The sequence below is a fragment of the Eptesicus fuscus genome, chromosome 17, assembly GCF_027574615.1.
Source record: "Eptesicus fuscus isolate TK198812 chromosome 17, DD_ASM_mEF_20220401, whole genome shotgun sequence".
NCBI lineage: Eukaryota > Metazoa > Chordata > Mammalia > Chiroptera > Vespertilionidae > Eptesicus > Eptesicus fuscus.
Genome location: NC_072489.1, coordinates 20,973,366 through 20,994,835, shown reverse-complemented (window position 1 = coordinate 20,994,835; position 21,470 = coordinate 20,973,366). Strand labels below are relative to the sequence as shown.

The following is a 21,470-nucleotide window of genomic DNA, read 5'->3' as shown; positions in this document are numbered from 1 at the left end:
TTTCATTTTAGGATTGAGTTTCTTTTCAAAGAAGAGGCTATTTTCTATTTTTCAAATTTCACTGCATTAATGGCCTTTACATTGTCCATGCTTATTTATTTATTTTTAATATGCTGTGTTTTAAAAAAATATTTTTGATTTCAGGAAGGAAGAGGGAGAGAGAGATAGAAACATCAATGATGAGAGAGACTTATTGATCGGCTGCCTCTTGCATGCCCCCAACTGGGGTTCGAGCCTGCAACCCGGGCATGTGCCCTTGACTGGGAATCGAACCCAGGACCCTTCAGTCTGCAGGCTGACGCTCTATCCACTTAGCCAAACCAGCGAGTGTTTAATATGTTTTTATTGATTTCAGAGAATAAGGGAGAGGGAGATCGAAATATCAATGATGAGAGAATCATAATCACTGCCTCCTTCCTACATGCCCATTATTAGGGATCGAGCCTACAACCCGGGCATGTGCCTTGACTGGAATCAAACCATGACCTTCTGGTTCCTAGGTTGATGCTCAACCACTGAGCCACACCAACCAAGCAGATTTTTAATATTTTTTTATGGGTTATGAAGATTTTAACATCTACTTTGGTATGCTTTGTATTAGCCAGGTCTTAACACATATGTAATGTGCCTGAACATTTGTGATTGGGGGTGGAGAAGATTCTAAGATTGCCTTTTAGTCAATAGTACTCTATTCTGCTCTAGTCTCTAGAGTTGCACAGTCCAGTTCAGAAGCCACTAGCCACATGAGGCTTTTGAGCACTTTAGTATATTGAAATGTGATGTAAGTGTGAAAGTCCACCAGATTTTAGAAACCTAGTATGGGAGGAAATTATATAAATAAATATTGATTACATGTGGAAATAATGATACTTTTGATACTGGGTTGTAAATTATTAAAATTCCATGATTTTAATGTAATTACTAGAAAATTTAAAATTACATACATGGCTCACATATTTCTATTGGGCAGCTCTATTCTGGAGTACAAAGCTTGATAATATATTATGCCAGCAATTTTCAACTGGTGTGGTTCAGTGGTTAGAGAGTCAGCTTTATCCCTGCCTTCACCCCCCCCCCCCCCCCCCCCGCATCCTCTCCCCCCTATCCCCACTGGGGCACCAAAGGGTCCCAAGTTTGATTGACTGTCAAGGGCACATACCTGGGTGCAGATTTGATCCTGACCCATCCTGGCCCTGTTGGGGCACATGTGGGAGGCAACCAAATCAATGTGTCTTTCAAATCCCCCCCCTCCCCACCTACCTCCCTTCTCTCTCTCTCAAAATATCCTCAGGTGAGGCAAAACTAAGAATACCTGAATATTTAGTGAATATTTAGTCATGGGCACTGACTCTCTTTTCCCTTAGATTGTCAAACAAAAAAATGACAACAGCCAACACAACAATAGCCATCCAGTGTGAATGAATCACACTGATACCTATTTTTTTTGTCAGATCAGCAAAAATACATTTTTGATGTGCCACAGAATTTTAGTAATGAGTTTATGAGTGCCATGAAATGAAAAAGGTTGCTAATTGCTGCATTATACCAAGCTCAAGATATTTTAATCAGAAAACTTTATTATTTTTTTTTCCTCCACAGTTTAGTCTTATGGGAAGAAATAAAATTGCTATTGCTAAGCTTCAGTATTTTGAATGGTCTTTTGTGTTAGTGACTGTTTTTAGTGAATCTACAAGTTGAAGGAACCTACATTTTAATTAAAGGGGTAATCTCAGTTACTTTCAAACCATATTGTCTATTTATATAACTATAGGAAAAGCTCTGCTAATTTAAATGGAGTTTAAATTGGTTGACTTGTTTTTAAAGAAATAGTCTTTTGTTTCATTCAAGTGTGGCTATAAGTAAAAATTAGAGGAAAATGGAAATTATATTTAAGTTTCTTGAATATGACTTAATTGCTAAAACTGAAAACTGAATTTGAGAAATTTTCAGGCTAAGAGAATTTTTAATTTTTCTAACTATCAACTTGAAAATTGTGAAAATTTTGAACTTTTTACTTTGTGTCAGCATAAAGTAATGATGGATATTTATATGTACCCTTAAGAACTGACACCTGGTTTACAAATTACATAAATAAAGTTAGTTTCTTTACATTATTCTCTTTTCTTAATTACAAGATTATGAATTAGTGAAGACTTACTGTTTCACTGGTGCTAGTAGTACTAATGCATGATTTTGCAGACCAATGAAATGTCACTTAGTTACAGTTTCTTGAATTGAACCTAAGATACTAGCATTATGTAACAGTTCTAGTTAGCAGAAATGAACACATACAGAAGGCCAGCAGGTAACTAGAAATTATTTTGATCTTATTTCTCATTATCAAAGCTTGATTCAGTAGCCCATTTATATAATGCTTGTAAGACTTGCTGTAATTTGTGTTCTGAGAGGAAAGAAAACATATTGCCCAAACTAACTTGTCAGTCCTCTCCCCCCCATCACTTCTGTATGTACTTAGTAAAGTTGCTTAGTAAAGTAGTAACCTGACACTTGGAAAAATGTGATAACTGAGAATAGAAATAGCAAGGTGAGAAAGATTGTAACCCTAGTTGTCTAATATACAAATTGGGTATTCATTGGTAGCTTAACTAGCTTTGACATGTAAAAATTGATAGAAACAATTCAGAATTACAGTGATAAACACAAAAGTATAAGAAATTTAAAAAGTGTGCTTAATAGAAATCTAGACAGTACATAAGAGAAAATAACAATGTGTTACAGTGTTCTTAACCACTGTGTATAGGTTATATACCATCTGGGAGAAGAAAGGGTTGGAGGGGGGTGGTATTTTTCACTTTTCTATAAAAGTTTTAAGATTTTGTGAATTTTTATTAATAAAATAAAAAAATAAGTTTACCTAAAAAGTTTTATTCATATAAACTTAATTTTGCTTGATTATTTTTTGTGAGCTTTCATTTAAGTTTTGTTAAAAGCTAAATAACCTTTATAATTACTATTTATATAGAACTGTTGCACTTTAATTCTCCCATTATGAACTGCCTGAAAGAAAGCTTCCAGTTGCTGAAGCAGCACTTAAAATAGTAATAGGTAGAAGAGGCTGAGTTAATATTGGGTCTAAAAATAAATAATTGGGGAAAAGGTTAAGGAGAAATAAGTAAGAACAAGGAACAAAGTATAGTATCCAAAAATGGAGGATGGAGAGGGCATGCAAATATTGTTATATTTTACTAGATTCATGAAATATGTGAATAAAAAACTAATAATTAAATTTTTCTACCAGTTGCTATAGTAAGCAGAAAGTTTGTTAAATGGTTTATGGTTTTTGCTAGTTGTGAGAGAAAATGAATGTAATATGAAGTTATGTTATTATTGGTGAATTTTTGGAAGGAAATAATTTCCTTAATGCATCAAGCCATTGATGTATATAATTATTGAGAAGTAACTTAGATTTTATTTAGACTGGAAATTCCAAGTAATGGAGAGCTGTGTTTAAAGAAGTTACTGGCGCATTAAAGCAGATTCTTAATCCATTGACATTTTGGGGTGGGTAATTCTTTGCTGTGAGGAGATGCCCTATGAATTATGGGGTATTTAGCAGCATCCCTCTTCCCACTAAATGCCATTAACACCCCCCCACTCCCAGTCTTGACATTCAAAAATGTCTCCATACATTGCCAAGTATTCCCTGCAAAATTGTTCCCTGTTTGAGCACCATTGTGATACAGTGTGCCTAGCTGTGTTACCACTTTGAAATTCACCCAAGAACAATTAAGGCCAACATAAAGCTATATAGCCATGTCCTGAACCATTATCGTTTTGCATAATAAGGGCTCCCAGGAGTCTAGAATAATTGACTGATGCTGATAAAATTGAGTAGTTTAGTCAGTAAAGATGAAACTGAACATGGATAAAATTAACTTTTTAAAGACTGTCCAAAGAGTGTGTTTGCTAACCTGTATAGAATTCAGTGAATGTTTTTTCCATTAAAGTGATTAAAACTCAAGAAGAAGTAGGGGATGGAAATACGAACATGTGAACTGAACTTGACTTAATTCTAAACAATGTATCTTTATATTTATTCAATAAATTCTCACTTTATTGATAATGTTCTAACATACCAGATTATGTATTTATAAAAGTTAAAGACTCTTAAAACCAGTTCATTATCTAAAAATCAAAAAATGCATGCAAAAAAAAATAGCCTCAGTCCCATTTATCTGAAAACAATGTATTAATACTTATGTGTATGTGGATTACAGATGTATAAATATAGGCGTAAAGTATTATATATAGCTACATATATATTACATTTTTATTATAAAAATGGGTTCTTTTTTGTACTGATTTGTATTTGTAGTATTTCCTACTTAATAAATTTTTTGTGTCAGACACTTGAATACTTTATAGTCATCATAATGTTCATCAAGTAGTGAACTGTAATGAACTAATCCTGCAAGTGTACATTTGGATGTTCTCTTACTTCCTGTTATCACAAGTAGGGTTGCTTTGATTATCCTTTTTGGTGTGTTTCCAGTGTTCTTAGGATACACTCCTAAAAAGGAAATTGCCAAGGGTCCTGATACATTTTGCTGTATTGCTATCTGTGAAGGTGGAATAAAATACATTCCCATTAGAAGAAGTGCATGAGAAGGCTGATTTAACATGCCCCTGCCCACTCCCTCAAATTCTCTGCAGTACATTATTGGCATTAAAATACTTTTTTAAATAAAGTGTGTGTGTGTGTGGTGAATGTGATTTACAAAGAAATCTGAACAGTACAGTATGTAAACACTAGTTGGCCTTCTCCCTTTAGTTCCCCTATCTTTAATCTCTTTCCTCAAAGGTTACTGTGTTTTCTTGGGCCTTCCAAAAGTAAAAGAAATAAGTAAATGTGTTTGGGTGTGTGTGTGTGTATGGGAGGAGTATTGTAATTTTCTAGTAATACTTTGAAAATGATTCCTAACAGAATTATACACCCATTATTCTAACCTTGCTCCCCCCCCCCCCCCAATAATACTCTTGGAAATAGTTTCATAATGGCACTTAACAGAAATAACTTATTTTTAAGAAAAGGTCTGTAGAGTATTATTTTATAGTTGTACCACAATATATTTAATTAATCTTCTATTAATGTACATCTCAACTTTTTCAGGAAGTTAAAACTATTAGTTTAATAGAAAAAAGTGTGAATGATTGCTTTCTACAACTGGCCATGTGTATATCCTTGAATCATCTGATTGTTCTTAGACATTTTTTCCCAATGGGATGTTTTTCTTTTACTGATTTGTGGGAACATTATGTATTTTTTAAAAATATATTTTATTGATTTTTTAGTGTGGAAGGGAGAGGGATAGAGAGTTAGAAACATCGAGCAGCTGCCTCCTGCACACACCCTACTGGGGATGTGCCCACAACCAAGGTATATGCTCTTGACCGGAATCGAACCTGGGACCCTTCATTCCACAGGCCGACGCTCTATCCACTGAGCCAAACCGGTTAGGGCAACATTATGTATTCTTGAAGAATGTTTTTGTTAGAAGGTGATTGGAATTCCAGCCTTCAATAATCCCATGAAGATGTGCAAAATTAAGTGTACTTACTAGACTGATCTTAGATATTAGACTAGTAAGCAGTACCTAACAGAAATGATGCTTTGCCTAAAAGGAGAGTATGAAACTTGAGGTATAGGGATCAAACATTGAAAAGGTATTATTAGACATATGTAATACTTTTTTTTTTTTTTATGTAATACTTTTGACAATAAAGAATTTAAATTAAAAAAAGAAAGAAAAGTTATTATTGCATAGTGGTTAAGAGCCACACTTTGGTATCAAAACTGGGTTTGAATGAGAGCTCTGCTACTTACTGGTTCTTGTGACTTTTGGCAAGTGACTTCTGTGCTTTGGTTTTTTTCATCTGCAAAATGGGGATATATACTCTACAGTATGGTCAGCACATCTTTTCTTTATAGGGTCAGGTAGTAAATGTCTGCTTTGTGGACAACATAGAGGCTTAGTTATATGTTCTTTGTTTTTCTGCACATCCTCTTAAAATATAAAAACTCAGTCCTCAGCCTAGTTTATAGCATTATAATAAATTGCTCGTTATGTCTAGTGCATACTAAAACTTCATTAAATGGTAAAGTAATAGCTCGACTAACTGAAATTCTCTTGTGTTATGTTTGGCAAACTATAGCCTCAGTCCAAATGTAGCCCACTGCCTGTTTTTATAGAGCCCTTGAGCTAAGTTTTTAAATGGGAGAGGGAAAATAAAAGAATAGTTTTTTATGGCATATGAACATACGAAAATTCTAATGTTGGTGACCGTAAATAAAGTTTTATTGGAATACAGCTATGCTCATTGATTTGCATATTGTCTGAGGTGCTTTTGCACTACATTGGGAGATTGAGTGGTTGCAACAGAGACCATATGGAAGCCTTAAATATTTACTAACTGTTGTCCTTGTTTGGAAAAAGTTTGCTGAATCTTGAGTTCCTTGGGGAATTAGGTTTTTAAAAAAAGGCAGTTGAATTTGTCAGGTGACTAATAATTTGTAAGTGCTGATTAGGTAAGATATTGAGTAGTCTATTCAAAGTGTGGTTTTGTGGAATGAATAAAACAAGGGATTATGAGGATTTTTCTAACCAGGATCGATGTGTGTGTTTTGTTGTTTGTGTGTGTGTGTGTGTGTGTGTGTGTGTGTTTTCTAGCAATAGAGATTTTATTTTCTAATTTATTACCAACTCTACTTAATTGTCTCCCTCTGCTCTGTAGGAGGAGGTGGATATCAAACTTGGATGCGTCCTTTTGTTTTTGAGGGGTTGCGGTTAACATCCCTGCCTTTGACTGGGGTCTCACTCATATTGCTAGAAATTTTTAGATGAAACCAAGTAGTGATCATTTTTGGAGGAGAGCCATTATTTCTGCATGAAACCTCAATATGGCAGGTAGTTCTAAGCTTTAACTTGGACCCTCCCTGTTGGTTGCCTTTGAACAATTACTGAAGTGTTTGCATATTTCTAAACACAGTTGTATGTAAGCAACAGGCCTTTTTAAAAAAGTGCTTTGAGCCTTTGGTCCCAGCTCTGCTTTCTCTCATTTGTGAGGATCCCTATGGCACTAACATATTGGCCCAGTCCACATGATTGGTTTCTTGATAGGACTTGAGGATGTTCAGACATGGTCCACTACATATTTGAAAGAAAATAGACGAAGCTAAGATTCAAATCGTAGCACGTAAAATTTAATCTTATAAAAAAAGTTTCATAAATGATTCCCAACTATAGGAATTGAATTTTAACTTTAAGGGCTAAACTACCTTGAACTGTTAAGGTTTGGACATGAAGGGAAATTGGAGTATAGAGCTGAAGCTAGTGTCTGCATATCTTTGTGCCTCTTACCCTCCCCTTTAAAAGGGGGTTGGAGAAAAGGTACATAAAAGTTCATTTCAGGAGTCTTGGAGTCTTGACACTATTACTCCCTGACCCTGCTCTGGAGGTCATTTATTCTTGTTTTGTTTGGCATGCTGTTATCACTTTTCTTCCTACTTTAGATGTTATTTTATTTGTTGCCTAGCATATTCTAATATTTGTTAAAACACTTGAACAGCTATTTATTTTATTTTTTTAAAATATATTTTATTGTTTTTTTTACAGAGAGGAAGGGAGAGGGATAGAGAGTTAGAAACATCGATGAGAGAGAAACATTGATCAGCTGCCTCCTGCACACCCCCTACTGGGTATGTGCCCACAACCAAGGTACATGCCCTTGACCAGAATCGAACCTGGGACCCTTGAGTCCGCAGGCCAACGCTCTATCCACTGAGCCAAACCGGTTAGGGCCAGAGGGAGCTTTAATAAAATACAATGATGTTTAAGCCTCTACATGTAAATATGAATGTACTAGAACAAAGCATCTTGTAGCTAAAACAATGGTTAGTATAGCACAACCCAATGGTCTAGAACACAATGTAGCTTTAAGTTTTTTATAAACATTAGCTTTATTAAGCTCTTGTTACTTCTTTCTATATGTGCATTGTCTATTTTGTAAATTGCAAAGTTGTCCATGAGATTCATGACAAAAATTTGAATGTGAGGCAAATTTTTGGATTTTTGTATACCATTTTCAGCAGCATATGGATGTGTACGTGATAGTTATAAAGAGATTTACTTACTAATTTTACCTGAAAGGTATATAGATATTTTTTAAAAATTGAAATATTAAATAGGTTAAAAGTAGTCATCTATAATCTTATTCAACATTTTTGTATATCAGAAGTGAAAGTTCCCCCATCTGTTTATAGCTTGTTTGAATCCTTCCTGACTTGATGTTTTTATGAACATATCTATATGCATGTGCATATTATTTTCATTTTTGCTTAATAACAAAACAATAAAAACAAAACACACCAGTGACTAACTTGCTTTTTTCATGTATGTCATAAACCATATTTCAGGTCAGTGCATCCAAACCTCCTATTAATTTTAATGGCTGCATACTACACTATTCTGGATGGTACCACATATCTACAACCGGTCCCCTATTGATGGACATACGGTTGTGTCTAGTTTTTTTGCTAGCATTGTAGTAGGTGAGAGGCTGTAATGAATGGTAAGGAAGTAGAAGGTAGCACTACTACTTTAATGAAGAAACTTCCTTTGCCATAGTCACTTACTAAATGAAATATAAACACTGTCAAAAGTTGAGAGGACCAAAATTGATAATTTTTCTCTGATCTTTTTGCCATGTGTATATCTGAATTCTTTGTTTTTAAAGAAGAAACAGCATTGAAGCATTATTTGGGGGGAAAAACACACACACAAAATCCAGCAACTCAGCATTCATGAGCAACTCTATACTATACCAGTATGTGCCTGTGCAGTGGAAGGAAAACAATTTTGGTAAGGAATTAAAACTTTAGCTTTAAACTTCCAACAGGTTGATATTTATAATGAATGATGAATAAGAAATTTTTAATATTCTTATGTTTTTAAAAAAGACGTCACCATACCTTTGATATCTTTAATTTCAATTTAAACTATTCCCCCTTTTGCTTTAAAAAAACAACAACTGAATTTGCAGCCAACAAAAGTTAGATATATTCTAAGGTGTATTTCTTCTGACTTTTATTAAAATATCTGTTAACATTTATTAGAGATGTTTATGGGTCATCTTTATACTTTTCAAGGGGCCAAGTTCACTAATTGCTGAGTTTTATACATATAACAGCAACAATCCTTTTGTAGGTGTGTGTTGTATCCATCTAGGTGCTTTGAGATGCTCATGTAGTTTTTAAATTATTTATACATGGGGCATTAACATTGGTAGTTTTTTTTTGTTGTTGTTAAACCTAAATATGTGATATCTGTTATACTTACTTCTTAAATGTAATCTTTTTTCTGCCTTTTGCCTTATATAGGAAATATATCCTGGACAATTCCAGCCATCTCTCTGTCACAAATTCATAGCGTTGTCGGATAAGGAAGGAAAACTACTTCGCAACTATACTCAGAACATAGATACACTGGAACAGGTTGCAGGAATCCAAAGGATAATTCAATGTCATGGTTAGTAAACTTCAGAATTGATTTCTGTTATTTACTAGTAGTTTTGTTAATCCTAGGAAAAATTAGGATTAGAAAATAGGCTACCATCCAGAAATGGAGATTGAATTTTATTTACTCATGCTATCTGACCAGTTGTAGATAAAATAAAAGTGGAATGCAAAAAAACAAAACAAAACCCATGAAACTGGAAGGATTGGCCTTGACACACGAGACATGAGAAATCAATATACTTTTGGATTTCAGAAGATGTAGCAGTTGCATTTCATTACATTCTTTTAAGTAACCTCTTTAAAATTACAAATGTAATATAGCTATGTATGAAAAGATATCTTTAGATTATGAAACCAAAGGAACTGGGTAGTTCTGATGAACAGTATTTAGAAAATTCCATTTAGTATAACAAGTATGAACAGGACATTATGTATCTGAATTGTTTTTTTTTTAGTTTTTTTTGTTTTATTTTTTATTTTTTGAATTGTTTTTTAAAACAACTTTATTTAAGCTAAAGTAATACTGTAGAGTGTAACCTTCCAACTCGGTAGCATTTTAGCCCTGGAAGAGTTGGTTGATTGTATTGAAAATAGTAGCTTAGGGGAGTCATCATTGTATCAACATATCAGCAGTTGAGGATTGGATTCTCTCCTTACTTTTTTATTTTTATTTTTTACATATACTTCCAGTACTATGTCGCACAGGAGTGGTGATCCTTACTTATTACATAAGTATTTTAATTACTCATATTCTAGATTCTCCCATGGAGTCTTTTAAAATTTTAACATTTGATATTAACCTTTGTAGTATGTTTAATAAATGGAAACATTTCATTAATAAAACACATGCATGTTGTTTTTTTAGGTTCATTTGCAACAGCGTCTTGCCTGATTTGTAAATACAAAGTTGACTGTGAAGCTGTACGAGGAGATATTTTTAATCAGGTAATTAATCACCCATATTTTAGGAATTGTGCATGTCTCTGATTTTTAAAAATATATATATTTTTATTGATTTCAGAGAGAAATGGAGAGAGATAGAAACATCAATGATTAGAGTATCATTGATAGGCTGCCTCCTGCATGCCCCCTACTGGGGTTTGAGCCCACAACCCAGGCATGTGCCCTGACACTCAACCATTGAGACACAATGGGCTAATCTGTTTCTTCTTTTGCCTCCCAAACCGTTTTTGTTTTTTTTCCTGAAAGTATTTGTGTGATACAGAAAGATCTAGGAAGAGAGTGTTATCATTGGGAATTCTGGTGAAATACACAAGAACCATTCAGTACCTTAAGTTGAAAACATTGGTCCATGATGTCTAAAGTGATGAAATTGGCCTCCTTAATATCCAAGACTAAAATAAAAATCCAGATCATAAGTGAGGTGTTGCTATATTAGTTTTTCTTCTTACTCTCCCTTTGTAGTGCCTGTCAGACTCAGAATTTTAAATTAAGGTGGTAATTCTTTAAACATTAAAGAATTCATTGTAAAAGGTATTTTGTATATGCTCATTGCCAAAATACTATAAGAAAATATGGCAAAGATTAAAAACCATCCAGAAATAAATTCTGTTCATTTACCTGCATATATACTTAGGAGGATAGTATATTAAAATGGAATCATTGTATCTTTTTTATTTTTTAAATGATATCCTATCTAATAAAAGAGTAATATGCAACTTGACTGTCACTCCAACACACAAGATGGCTGCCCCCATGTGGACACAAGATGGCCAGCAGGGGAGGGCAGTTGGGAGGGACCAGGCCTGCAAGGGAGTGCAGTTGGGGGTGATCAAGCCTGCAGGGGAGGGCAGTTAGGGGTGACCAAGCCGGCAGAGGAGGGAAGTTGGGGGAGACCTAGGCCTGCAGGGGAGAGCAGTTGGGGGGGACCAGGCCGGCAGAGGAGGGAAGTTGGGGGTGACCAGGCCTTCAGGGGAGGGCAGTTAGGGATGACCAGGCTGGCAGAGGAGGGAAATTGGGGGTGAACGGGCCTGCAGGGAAAGGAAGTTGGGGGGTACCTAGGCCTGCAGGGGAGAGCAGTTGGTGGTGACCAGGCCTGCAGGAGAGGGAAGTTGGTGGTGAACGGGCTTGTAGGGGCGGGCAGTTGGGGGGGGACCAGGCCTGCAGGGTAGGGCAGTTTGGGGGGACCAGACCGGCAGGGGAGAGCAGTTTTGGGCGATGAGGCTGGTAGGGGTGGGCAGTTAGGGGTGACCAGGCCTGCAGGGGAGGGCAGTTAGGGGCAATCAGGGGAGCAGTTAGGCATCAATCAGGGGAGCAGTTAGGCATCAATCAGGCTGGCAGGGGAGTGGTTAGGGGGTGATTAGGCTGGCAGGCAGAAGCAGTTAGGGGCAATCACGCAGGCAGGCAAGCAGTTGGGAACCAGCCGTCCTGGATTGTGAGAGGGATTCCAGATTGGATAGAGTGCAGGCTGGGCTGAGGCCCCCCCCCCCCCCCCCCGCATGAAATTAGTGCACCGGGCCTCTAGTTTAAATATATTTTTATTGATTCCAGAGAGGAAGAAAGAGGGAGAGACAGAAACATCAACTATGAGAGGGAGTCATTGATTGGTTGCCTCCTGCAGGCCCCCCACTGGGGTTTGAGCCCGCAACCTGAGCATGTGCCTTTGACCAGAATTGAACCCAGGACCCTTCAGTCTGCAGGCCAACACTCTATGCACTGAGCCAAACCAGCTAGGGCTGTATCTTTTTTACTTACTGATTTTGAGAGAGAGAAAAATCGATTTGTTGTTCCACTTATTTATACATTCATTGGTTCATTCTTGTATGTGCCCTAACTGGGGATTGAACTTGTAACCTAGGCTTATCAGGGCGGCTCTAACCAACTCAGCTATGTGGCCAGAGCAGAATCATTGTATCCCACAAACTTACTCTTGTTTGTTTTATGTTGTTTTTTGATTTCAGAGAAGGGAGAGAAACATTAATGATGAGAGAGCATCATTGATTGGCTGCCTTCTGCATGCCCCATACTGGGGATCGAGCCCGCAACCCAGGCATATGCCCTGACCGGGAATCAAACTGTGACCTTCTGATTCTTAGGTCGACGCTCAATCACTGAGACAGGCTGGTCGGGCGAAACTTACTTTTTAAAAGGGTTAAGTCTGTGTGTGTGGATTGTGTATATGTGTGTAGATACATATATACACATGCTGGTTTTTTCTTTTACTATACAATAAACCCTTTAATATCAAATGTAGGTTTGTACAGAAGTACAATAGCACACACAGGTAATAGCAACATTGTATTTCATTTTATGTTTATGACAATTGACATTCAGGTTTAGGTTGTACCCAGTTTCGGTGGAAATACTGTTTCTTCTAACTTGGGCTTTCCCTTTCTCTTCCCCACCTCAACCAAAAATCTGAAACATGCAGGTGGTTCCTCGATGTCCTAGGTGCCCAGCTGATGAACCACTTGCTATTATGAAACCAGAGATTGTCTTTTTTGGTGAAAATTTACCAGAACAATTTCATAGAGCCATGAAGTACGACAAAGATGAAGTTGATCTCCTCATTGTTATTGGGTCTTCCCTGAAAGTAAGACCAGTAGCACTAATTCCAAGTAAGTTGGTGATGATTTTTAGAGAATATTTCCTTATATATTGCTATGGGTTATGAGTCTGTACAGTACAATAGACTCCAGTGATCTTATTCTGTTTCCAGTTAAAGAGTGATGAAGAACCAAACTTTATTTTTTAGGTGACATTCTGTTCATGTTAATTTGACTTATTGGTGGGATGAGCAGGAAGATGAGATGGATCTCAAAACAGAAATAATGTCAGATTCTAATATACATGAAAAATTTAGACAAAGGGAAACAGTTCAAATTAAGTTAAAATTTCTAGCTTGATAGAAGTATAACTATTATGTAAGATAAAATTTGGGGAGTCAAAAGAATTAGCTTGTTTTTGTATGAATTATCATGCCTTGTCATAATCATATGTGGATTTACTTTATCCATAAGGGTGTTTTTTTTGTGTGTATAAAAATGCTCAAGTACAATTGAAGACCCTATTGTCAGGAACACATGCTCTCATACTACCTTTTCCTCCCTCTAGTAAGGAAGCAAGGGAGAGGGGGAAGATAGAGGGATACTAACTCAGTAGTATCAGGTATGCCCTAAAAAATGAAGGAAGGAGAAGAGGAGAGAATATCAAACCCTTAATCAGAGGATTAAATTAGATCCCTGTACCAGCAATCAAATAGGCAGCCAGGGTAAACAGATGGAAGAAACAAGGATTTAAACTCCCTAATTCTGCATCTTTTTCCTACCCTATATGTAGTTGCTTTTAGAAGTATAATTGTCTTCCCTACATAACTGAGAAATCCTATTGCTAGACTATAGGATAATTTGTAATTAAATAAAACATGAAAATTTAATGTATAAGCTCCTTTATTTTTGAGTTTTCTTTCCTCCTTAAAGGCAAGGCAGAGACTTCTTAAAAATAAATTGACTTGAGAGAAACATTGATTGGTTGTTCCACTTATTTATACATTTGTCAGTTGACTTTTAAAACAATCTGCATTTTTATTGATTTCAGAGAGGAAGGGAGAGAGAAACATCAGTGTTGAGAGAAAATCATTGACTGGCTGCCCCCTGCATGCCCAACATCGGGGATCCAGCCCACAACCCGGGCATGTGCCCTTGACCAGAATCAAACCTGGGACTTTTCAGTCCACAGGCCAATGGTCTATCCACGGAGCCAAACCGGCTAGGACTGTCCCTGGCATTTTTCAAGCTGGTGCCTGTGCTGGAGTAAAGAGCATGGGTCCTTTAAGACAGCGGTTGCCAACTGGTGGTCCACAGACAGTCCAGTGGATGGTCCGGTCTGGTCCGAAAGGTTGGTGACCACTGCTTTAATAGCAGTACCTTTGTCTCTCAAAACTTCTGTGATTCTCAGATCCCTGCTGGTTTTCACAGCCAGATGTTAATGGGGACTCCTCTTCTGACACTGGTGCCATGGGCTGTGGAGCCTGATCTGGGGCTGGGATCCCTGGCTCCTCAAAGAGGAGCTCAGAGCCAAGATATCCCTCCTGTGGGCACAGGATCTTCCTGTTCTATGTCTGCCCCTCCTTCAGTCTGTGTCACTTCCTTATATCCTTAGCTATAGGAATTCTGTTAAGCTAGTCTTCAGTGATAGTTCTCAGTAATTTAGTTGTAATTTTGATGTGATTATGGGAAGAGGAAAGCTCATCTTCCAGAAATCCTCACACTCTTTATATTAGGCACTATTTCAATAAAAATAATGATCACTTGCTATGTGCCAAGAACTCTTCTGTGCACTTGAAATATATTAACTCATTTAATCCTCACTGCGACTTTGTGGAAAAGTACTGTTGTTATTCCTATTACATAGACAAGGAAATTGAGTACAGAGTAAAAAAAATCCAAGAAAATTGCTAAGAGGTAACTAGGTGACAGAAGCAGAACCTGAAATTTTATGAAAGATGCTTAATTACTCACCTGTTTCCATGACAGCTTGATGAAATATCAATGGCTTGGTTAAGTGGCCTGTTTCTTTTTTGGTATTGGGAGCATGTTATATTTTTGCAATAGTGCATTTGTTATGGCTTTATTAGCGTACTTATCTCCTTTTTCTAAATCTTATTTTTTTGCCCTATTTTTAGGTTCCATACCCCATGAAGTGCCTCAGATATTAATTAATAGGGAACCTTTGCCTCATCTGCATTTTGACGTGGAGCTTCTTGGAGACTGTGATGTCATCATTAATGAATTGTGTCATAGGTTAGGTGGTGAATATGCCAAACTTTGCTGCAACCCTATAAAGCTTTCAGAAATTACTGAAAAACCTCCACGAACACAAAAAGAGCTGGCTTATTTGTCAGAGTTGCCACCCACACCTCTTAATATTTCAGAAGGCTCCAGTTCACCAGAAAGAACTTCACCACCAGATTCTTCAGTGATTGTCACACTTTTAGACGATGCAGCGAAGAGTAATATTGATGATCCAGATGTGTCTGAATCAAAAGATTGTATGGAAGAAAAATCACAGGCAATACAGACTTCTAGGAGCATTGAAAGTGTTACTGAACAGTTGGAGAGTTCGGATTTGAAGAACATTAGCTCCAATACTGGGGAGAAAAATGAAAGAACTTCAGTAGCTGAAACAGTGAGAAAGTACTGGCCAGCCAAGATTGCAAAGGAGCAGATTAGTAAACGGCTCGATGGTAAGAAGCTATTTTGGAAGATAAAATTATTGCAACAAAACATTTGCAAGAAATGAGCAACTTTGGCAGGTTTATTAATAGGGTAGCTTTATGCAGCTAAATGTAACATTGCAAAGTTGAGTAGTCAAGCTAGAGAAAGATAAACATTGGTATCTTACATAATATGGGGAAGAAATAGTGTTTGAAGAATGCTTAGTACTTGCGTTACTCTAGGGCAGTGATGGGCAACCTTTTGAGCTTGGTGTGTCAAACTTCGCCAAAAAACTGAGCCTAACTTGGGTAGTGTGTCACTTTGAGGAAAAAACGTTTCGCAAATGTTTCATCCTCAGGAGCAGCAAATGTTTCATCCTCGGCATGCGGCCGCCTCGGCCGCGTGTCATCAGAAATGGCTACACGTGCCAGTGCTGACACGCGTGTCATAGGTTCGCCATCACTGCTCTAGGGAATAAGAAGGTAAGCATTAAATTGGGAAGTATTCAGTGCTCTGCCATGTCAGGTGAGATTTAGTTGGTAGAAATGACAGATTCAGTGCTTATTGTGGGTTAGCTGCTTTACACACAGTATCTGACTTCAATCTCATGAGGTAGGAACTATTATTACATCGCTGTTGCAGTGGGAAATCTTGACTAAAGAGGTTAAATAACCCATGCAAGGTAACAACTAGGATTTGGAAGAACCAAGGTTGTATTCCAGGCATATCCCCAGAGCCTGCCCTTTAATCACTATGCTGTGTTGTGTCAGATCTAGAAAGCATCTGATTCTTTTCCACTAATTACTACGGGCCCAGTGCATGAATTCATGCACCTTGAAAGGAACTGAGGGCTGCGACGCTGTGGTGGGCACAGGAGCGGGTCTCAGTCCATCCTCCGCGCTCTGCCCAGGCCTTCCTGCCGTTCCCATGCGCTGACAGCGCCAGCAGCAGGTGTGACCAGCAGCTCTGGTGCCAGCAGTGGGCGCGAGCGCTGGGCAGCGACCATGGTGTGCAGGAGCAATGAATTTTCAGTAACCACCAGAGGCTCACCCCGATGACAGTGACCAGTGCCCCGCCTTGGTCTGGTGCCTCGGCTTACCTGCTGCGGCTCCTGCCACCTGTTGCCACAGCCTGCCATGTTTCCTGTGCGCCCCCTGGTGGTCAGCACACGCCATAGCGACTGGTTCCGCGATTTGGTCTATTTGCATATTAGGGTTTTATATAGAGAGAAGATAAGGAATAGCATCTCCCCTTTTGCCACATGGAAAAATCTACAATTAGTATTAACATAGGTAAAGTCACTTTTTGGAAATCAATGTTTAAATCCAAGTAAATCTGGTGAAAAAGGCTATTTTAAGAAGCTAAACCTAAATTAAATTTGACCAAGCTGGGACATTTAACTTTATTAGTATTCATAGATGCAAATTAATGCTCTTAAGAGTAGAACATCTTAGAGGAGGTGCTTTTGACCTGGGGTCCATGGCTTAAGGTCCATAGGTCAAATCTCATACTGTCAATGCAAATTTGGGAGGGAATTGAGGAAGAAAGGTTAAAATCCATTGCTAGATCAGTGCTTCTCTCTCACACTTCAGTGTGTGTGAGGACCATCATATAAAGATTTCGATTCAGTAGGTGGGAAGTATTGGGCCTGAAAATTTGTAACAAACTCAGGTGATGCCAGTGTCTACAGACTACTATGAATAGGTGGTGAAGCCATATTAACAAACTAAATGGAAATGTTTAATAAAGATGCTTTGAGCCCTAACCGGTTTGGCTCAGTGGATAGAGCGTCAGCCTGTGGACTCGAAGGCTCCCAGGTTCAATTCCGGTCAAGGGCATGTACCTTGGTTGCGGGCACATCCCCAGTAGGGCATGTGCAGGAGGCGGCTGATTGATGTATCTCATCGATTTTTCTAATTCTCCCTCTCCCTTCATCTCTGTAAAAAAATAAAATATATATATTTTTTAAAAAAGATGCTTTGAAAGCATATATGCTTTAGAGAAGTTATATTCAATGAACATGAATTAGATATCTAATGTAGACTAGGCTGAGTACTTTTTCATCTCATCAGATCTATTAAAATTAATTAAGTAATCTTTATTGAACACAGTTCTCTACATCCTGTAAGACCCTAATATGCAAATCGACCAAATGGCGGAATGACCAGTTGCTATGATGTGCACTGACCACCGTGGGCAGACACTTAACGCAGGAGCTACTCCCTGGTGGCCAGTGCACTCCCACAGGGGGAGTGCCGCTCAGCTTGCAGCTGGCGAGCACAGCAGTGGTGGCAGGAGCCTCTCCTGCAGGTGGGTGGTAAGGAGCGAGGGGTCCTGGACTGCAAGAGGGATGTCTGACTGCTGGCTTAGGCCCAATCCCCAAGGATGGTGCCGGCTGGGCTGAGGGGACCCTTCCACTGCCCCCCAGTGCACAAATCTGTGCACCAGGCCTCTAGTTTTTTCATAATTTACTTAATAGGGTTGTTAAAATTATTTTTTCCTAATGAGGAAATTGAGGCAGAGAAATAAATGCCCAAATTTACAAAGCTCTGGTGAGCAGCAGAACTACGTTTTGCACCCAATACTGAGTCTAGCTTGTTTTTTTAAATCACTAGAGTAATAACAGCTTCTACTAGTGATAACGCAGGTAAAAGGCAGAGCTGGAACCTACACACTTACTCCATCCAGACTGCCCAATCAGACCGAAATAACTTATCATTTCTCTTTTATTACTGTATTTCAGGTAATCAATACCTATTTTTACCACCAAATCGTTACATTTTTCATGGTGCTGAAGTATATTCAGACTCTGAAGATGATGTCTTACCCTCTAGTTCTTGTGGCAGTAATAGTGAGAGTGGAACCTGCCAGAGCCCAAGTTTAGAAGAGCCCTTGGAAGATGAAAGTGAGATAGAAGAATTTTACAATGGTTTGGAAGATGATCCTGATATTAATGAGAGAGCTGGAGGAACTGAATTTGGAGCTGATGAAGGTGATCAAGAGGAAGTCAATGAAACTATATCTATGAAACAGGAAGCAACAGACACTAATTACCCATCAAACAAATCATAATTAATAATTTTCCAGGTACAAGAATTGTTCCACCAGCATTAGGAACCTTTAGCATGTCAAAATGAATGTTTACTTGTGAACACAATAGAACAAAGGAAACATAAAAGATTTAATATTTATAGACTGGTAAAATAGATTTTTTTTTTCATGGATAATTTTTAACTTCCTTATTTCTGTACTTGTACACTTAACACTAATTTTTTTTTTTAAAGAAAGGTACTAAGTATCTTTAACCTGCTCTTGGTCAAGACTTTTAAAGGTTCATTTGTATGATACATCCATATGTATATATAATTTTTGTTTATACATTTTTGCCTAGTGAGTTTCAGCATTTTAAAGTTTTCAAAAAGCCATTGGAATGTTAAGTTAACGTAAAAGGGAACAGCTTAACTAGACCAAAGAACGGTATTTTCATTTTTATTTACTATTTCTTTGTAACATTGAATAGTTTGAAATCCTCAAATCTCTGTTCTGCTAAACTTTTGATTCTTTATTAGCACAATTACCTATTTTTAAACACTGGCATTTTCCAAAACTTGTGGCAGCTAACTTTTTAAAAATCTCATAACATGCAATGTGAGTAGAAGGAAGTCAACAATATATGGGAGAGCACTCAGTTTTCTTTGCTTTTTAAAGTAAGACTTGGTGCTAAGTTTCAGGAATGTTGTATTGTTCAAATGAAGATGGCTTTTGTACTTTAATGGACATGTAGAAATGTCTATATTGGCTTATAAAAATAATCTGTAAAACAAACAAATGCTTTGGAAATGTTTCAATTGCTGTAGAAACAATAGTGCCTGCCTGGGCCCCCGTAGTGTTGAGAGTATTTCCCATTGTTGTTTCAATACCTATCACTGTGGTAGAGCTTACATTGATTCTTTTCCACAAGTATTAAACTGCCAAGATGTGAATATGCAAAAGTCTGTATGATCTATAGTAATGGTAACTTGGGGAGAGTGTAATATTATGAACTGTTGCTTTTCCACAGATGAGAGTGACAGGTTCCCTGATTATGGTTCCAAAGTATTAAGATAATAATTATATATAACTCAGCCAGTAAATACATGTCTCCTGTTGGGAGTATTTGGTGTAATAAACACCAAACTGCTAGCCTAGTACTCTGGAGATGAACATGATGTAACTTGTAATAGCAGAATAGTTAATGAATGAAATTAATTCTTATTGTGTCTTTATTTAAAAGCTTAGCCTGCCTTAAAACTAGAGATCTACTTTCTCAGCTGCAAAAGCTTCTAGCCTTTCAAAAAAGTTCATGCTTTATAAAGTTGCACACTAAACAATTTTCCAGACTTTTCCCATTACTCCCAAATTATAAAGTATTCCTGTGTTGCTTTGGTATTTATTACAATTTTTAAAAAGGGTTTGAAATATAGCTGTTCTTTAAGCGTAAAATACCCAGCTAGGACCATTACTGCTAGAGAAAAAAATTTTATTGGATGGCCACTTCCCTACCTAAAAGGTGTCTCAATCTGAATTTATTTGGCTACACTAAAGAATGCAGTATATTTAGTTTTTCATTTGCATGATGTGTCTGTGCTATAGATGATATTTTAAATTGAAAATTTTGTTTTAAATTATTTTTACAGTGAAGACTGTTTTCAGCTCTTTTTATATTGTACATAGTCTTTTATGTAATCTACTGGCATATGTTTTGTAGACTGTTTAATGACTGAATATCTTCCAACTTTTGAAATACAAAACCAGTGTTTTATACTTGTACACTGTTTTAAAGTCTATTAAAATTGTCATTTGACCTTTTCCCCGTTAACTTACATTGTTTTAAGTAATAAAACCTTAAAATCTTGCAGTTTTGTACAGCTTTCAGGGCTATGTTAGATGCTTTCTTTTCATAGTAAATGTCTTCATTCAATTTATAACCACCTAACCAGAACAATATTTAAGCAAACACTGATAGTACTGACTGTAGCAATTAGTGCATCACCAAAAGTTTCAAAATGATTTCAGCCATTCGCCTTAGTAGGCAAGATGTAGGGGAAAAGCAAGGCCTAAGAAAACTTGACATATAGACTTGGGGGGTGGGAGGTGCAATAGGGAATGGTGTAAATGGAGTGAATTCAAGAGCCTATGTTAGAAAAGCTAGGTTTTCTGTGAAAGTTAGATCAAACCACACTGGGATGAATATTTTGGAAAACCTACTTAGTCCATTCAAGTCCTTGAGGGACAAAGTACTACTGCTTAGGAGGCCAGGAATACACCCCTTAAAACCTTGACTGCAGTTTTCTGCTTTCAGGTCCGCTTTTCTCCCCAGCACTTTTTAAAAAATATTTATTTTATTAATTTTCTACAGGAGAAAGGGAGAGGGATAGAGTTAGAAACATCGATGAGAGAGAAACATCGATGAGCTGCCTCCTGCACACTCCCCACTGGGCATGTGGCCGCAACCAAGGTACATGCCCTTCACCAGAATCGAACCTGGGACCCTGGAGTCCACAGGCCGATGCTCTATCCACTGAGCCAAACCGGTTAGGGCCCCAGCAAACTTTTGAAGTGAATTTTTAAAAAAATACCAAGTACTCTGCCCTGGTATATCCTACTTGTACAAGAAAAATTACCTGCCAAATCCCACCCTTAGATGTTATAAAATAAGTAGCGGCCCCTTGGCCTGGCCTGCGGGATTGGGCCGAAACCAGCTCTCCGAAATCCTGAGA

The 21,470-nt window shown here is 37.5% G+C and overlaps 1 protein-coding gene across 2 annotated transcripts in view; it reads left to right on the top strand.

The window, feature by feature from the left end:
- Positions 1-20,559, top strand: part of SIRT1 (sirtuin 1) — a 28,174-nt gene extending 7,615 nt beyond the window's left edge. The window contains exons 1-6 of one of the 2 annotated variants that reach the window (XM_028151468.2): positions 8,783-8,879; positions 9,398-9,545; positions 10,401-10,480; positions 12,927-13,113; positions 15,180-15,740; positions 18,455-20,559. In XM_028151468.2, the coding sequence (XP_028007269.1) occupies positions 8,847-8,879; positions 9,398-9,545; positions 10,401-10,480; positions 12,927-13,113; positions 15,180-15,740; positions 18,455-18,783 (1,338 nt within the window). In that variant the 5' untranslated portion in view covers positions 8,783-8,846 and the 3' untranslated portion in view covers positions 18,784-20,559. Of the gene's footprint in view, positions 1-8,782; positions 8,880-9,397; positions 9,546-10,400; positions 10,481-12,926; positions 13,114-15,179; positions 15,741-18,454 lie in introns of those variants that run through there. The other variant, XM_054728908.1, reaches the window with a different exon arrangement.
- The last annotated feature ends 911 nt before the right edge of the window (positions 20,560-21,470 follow it).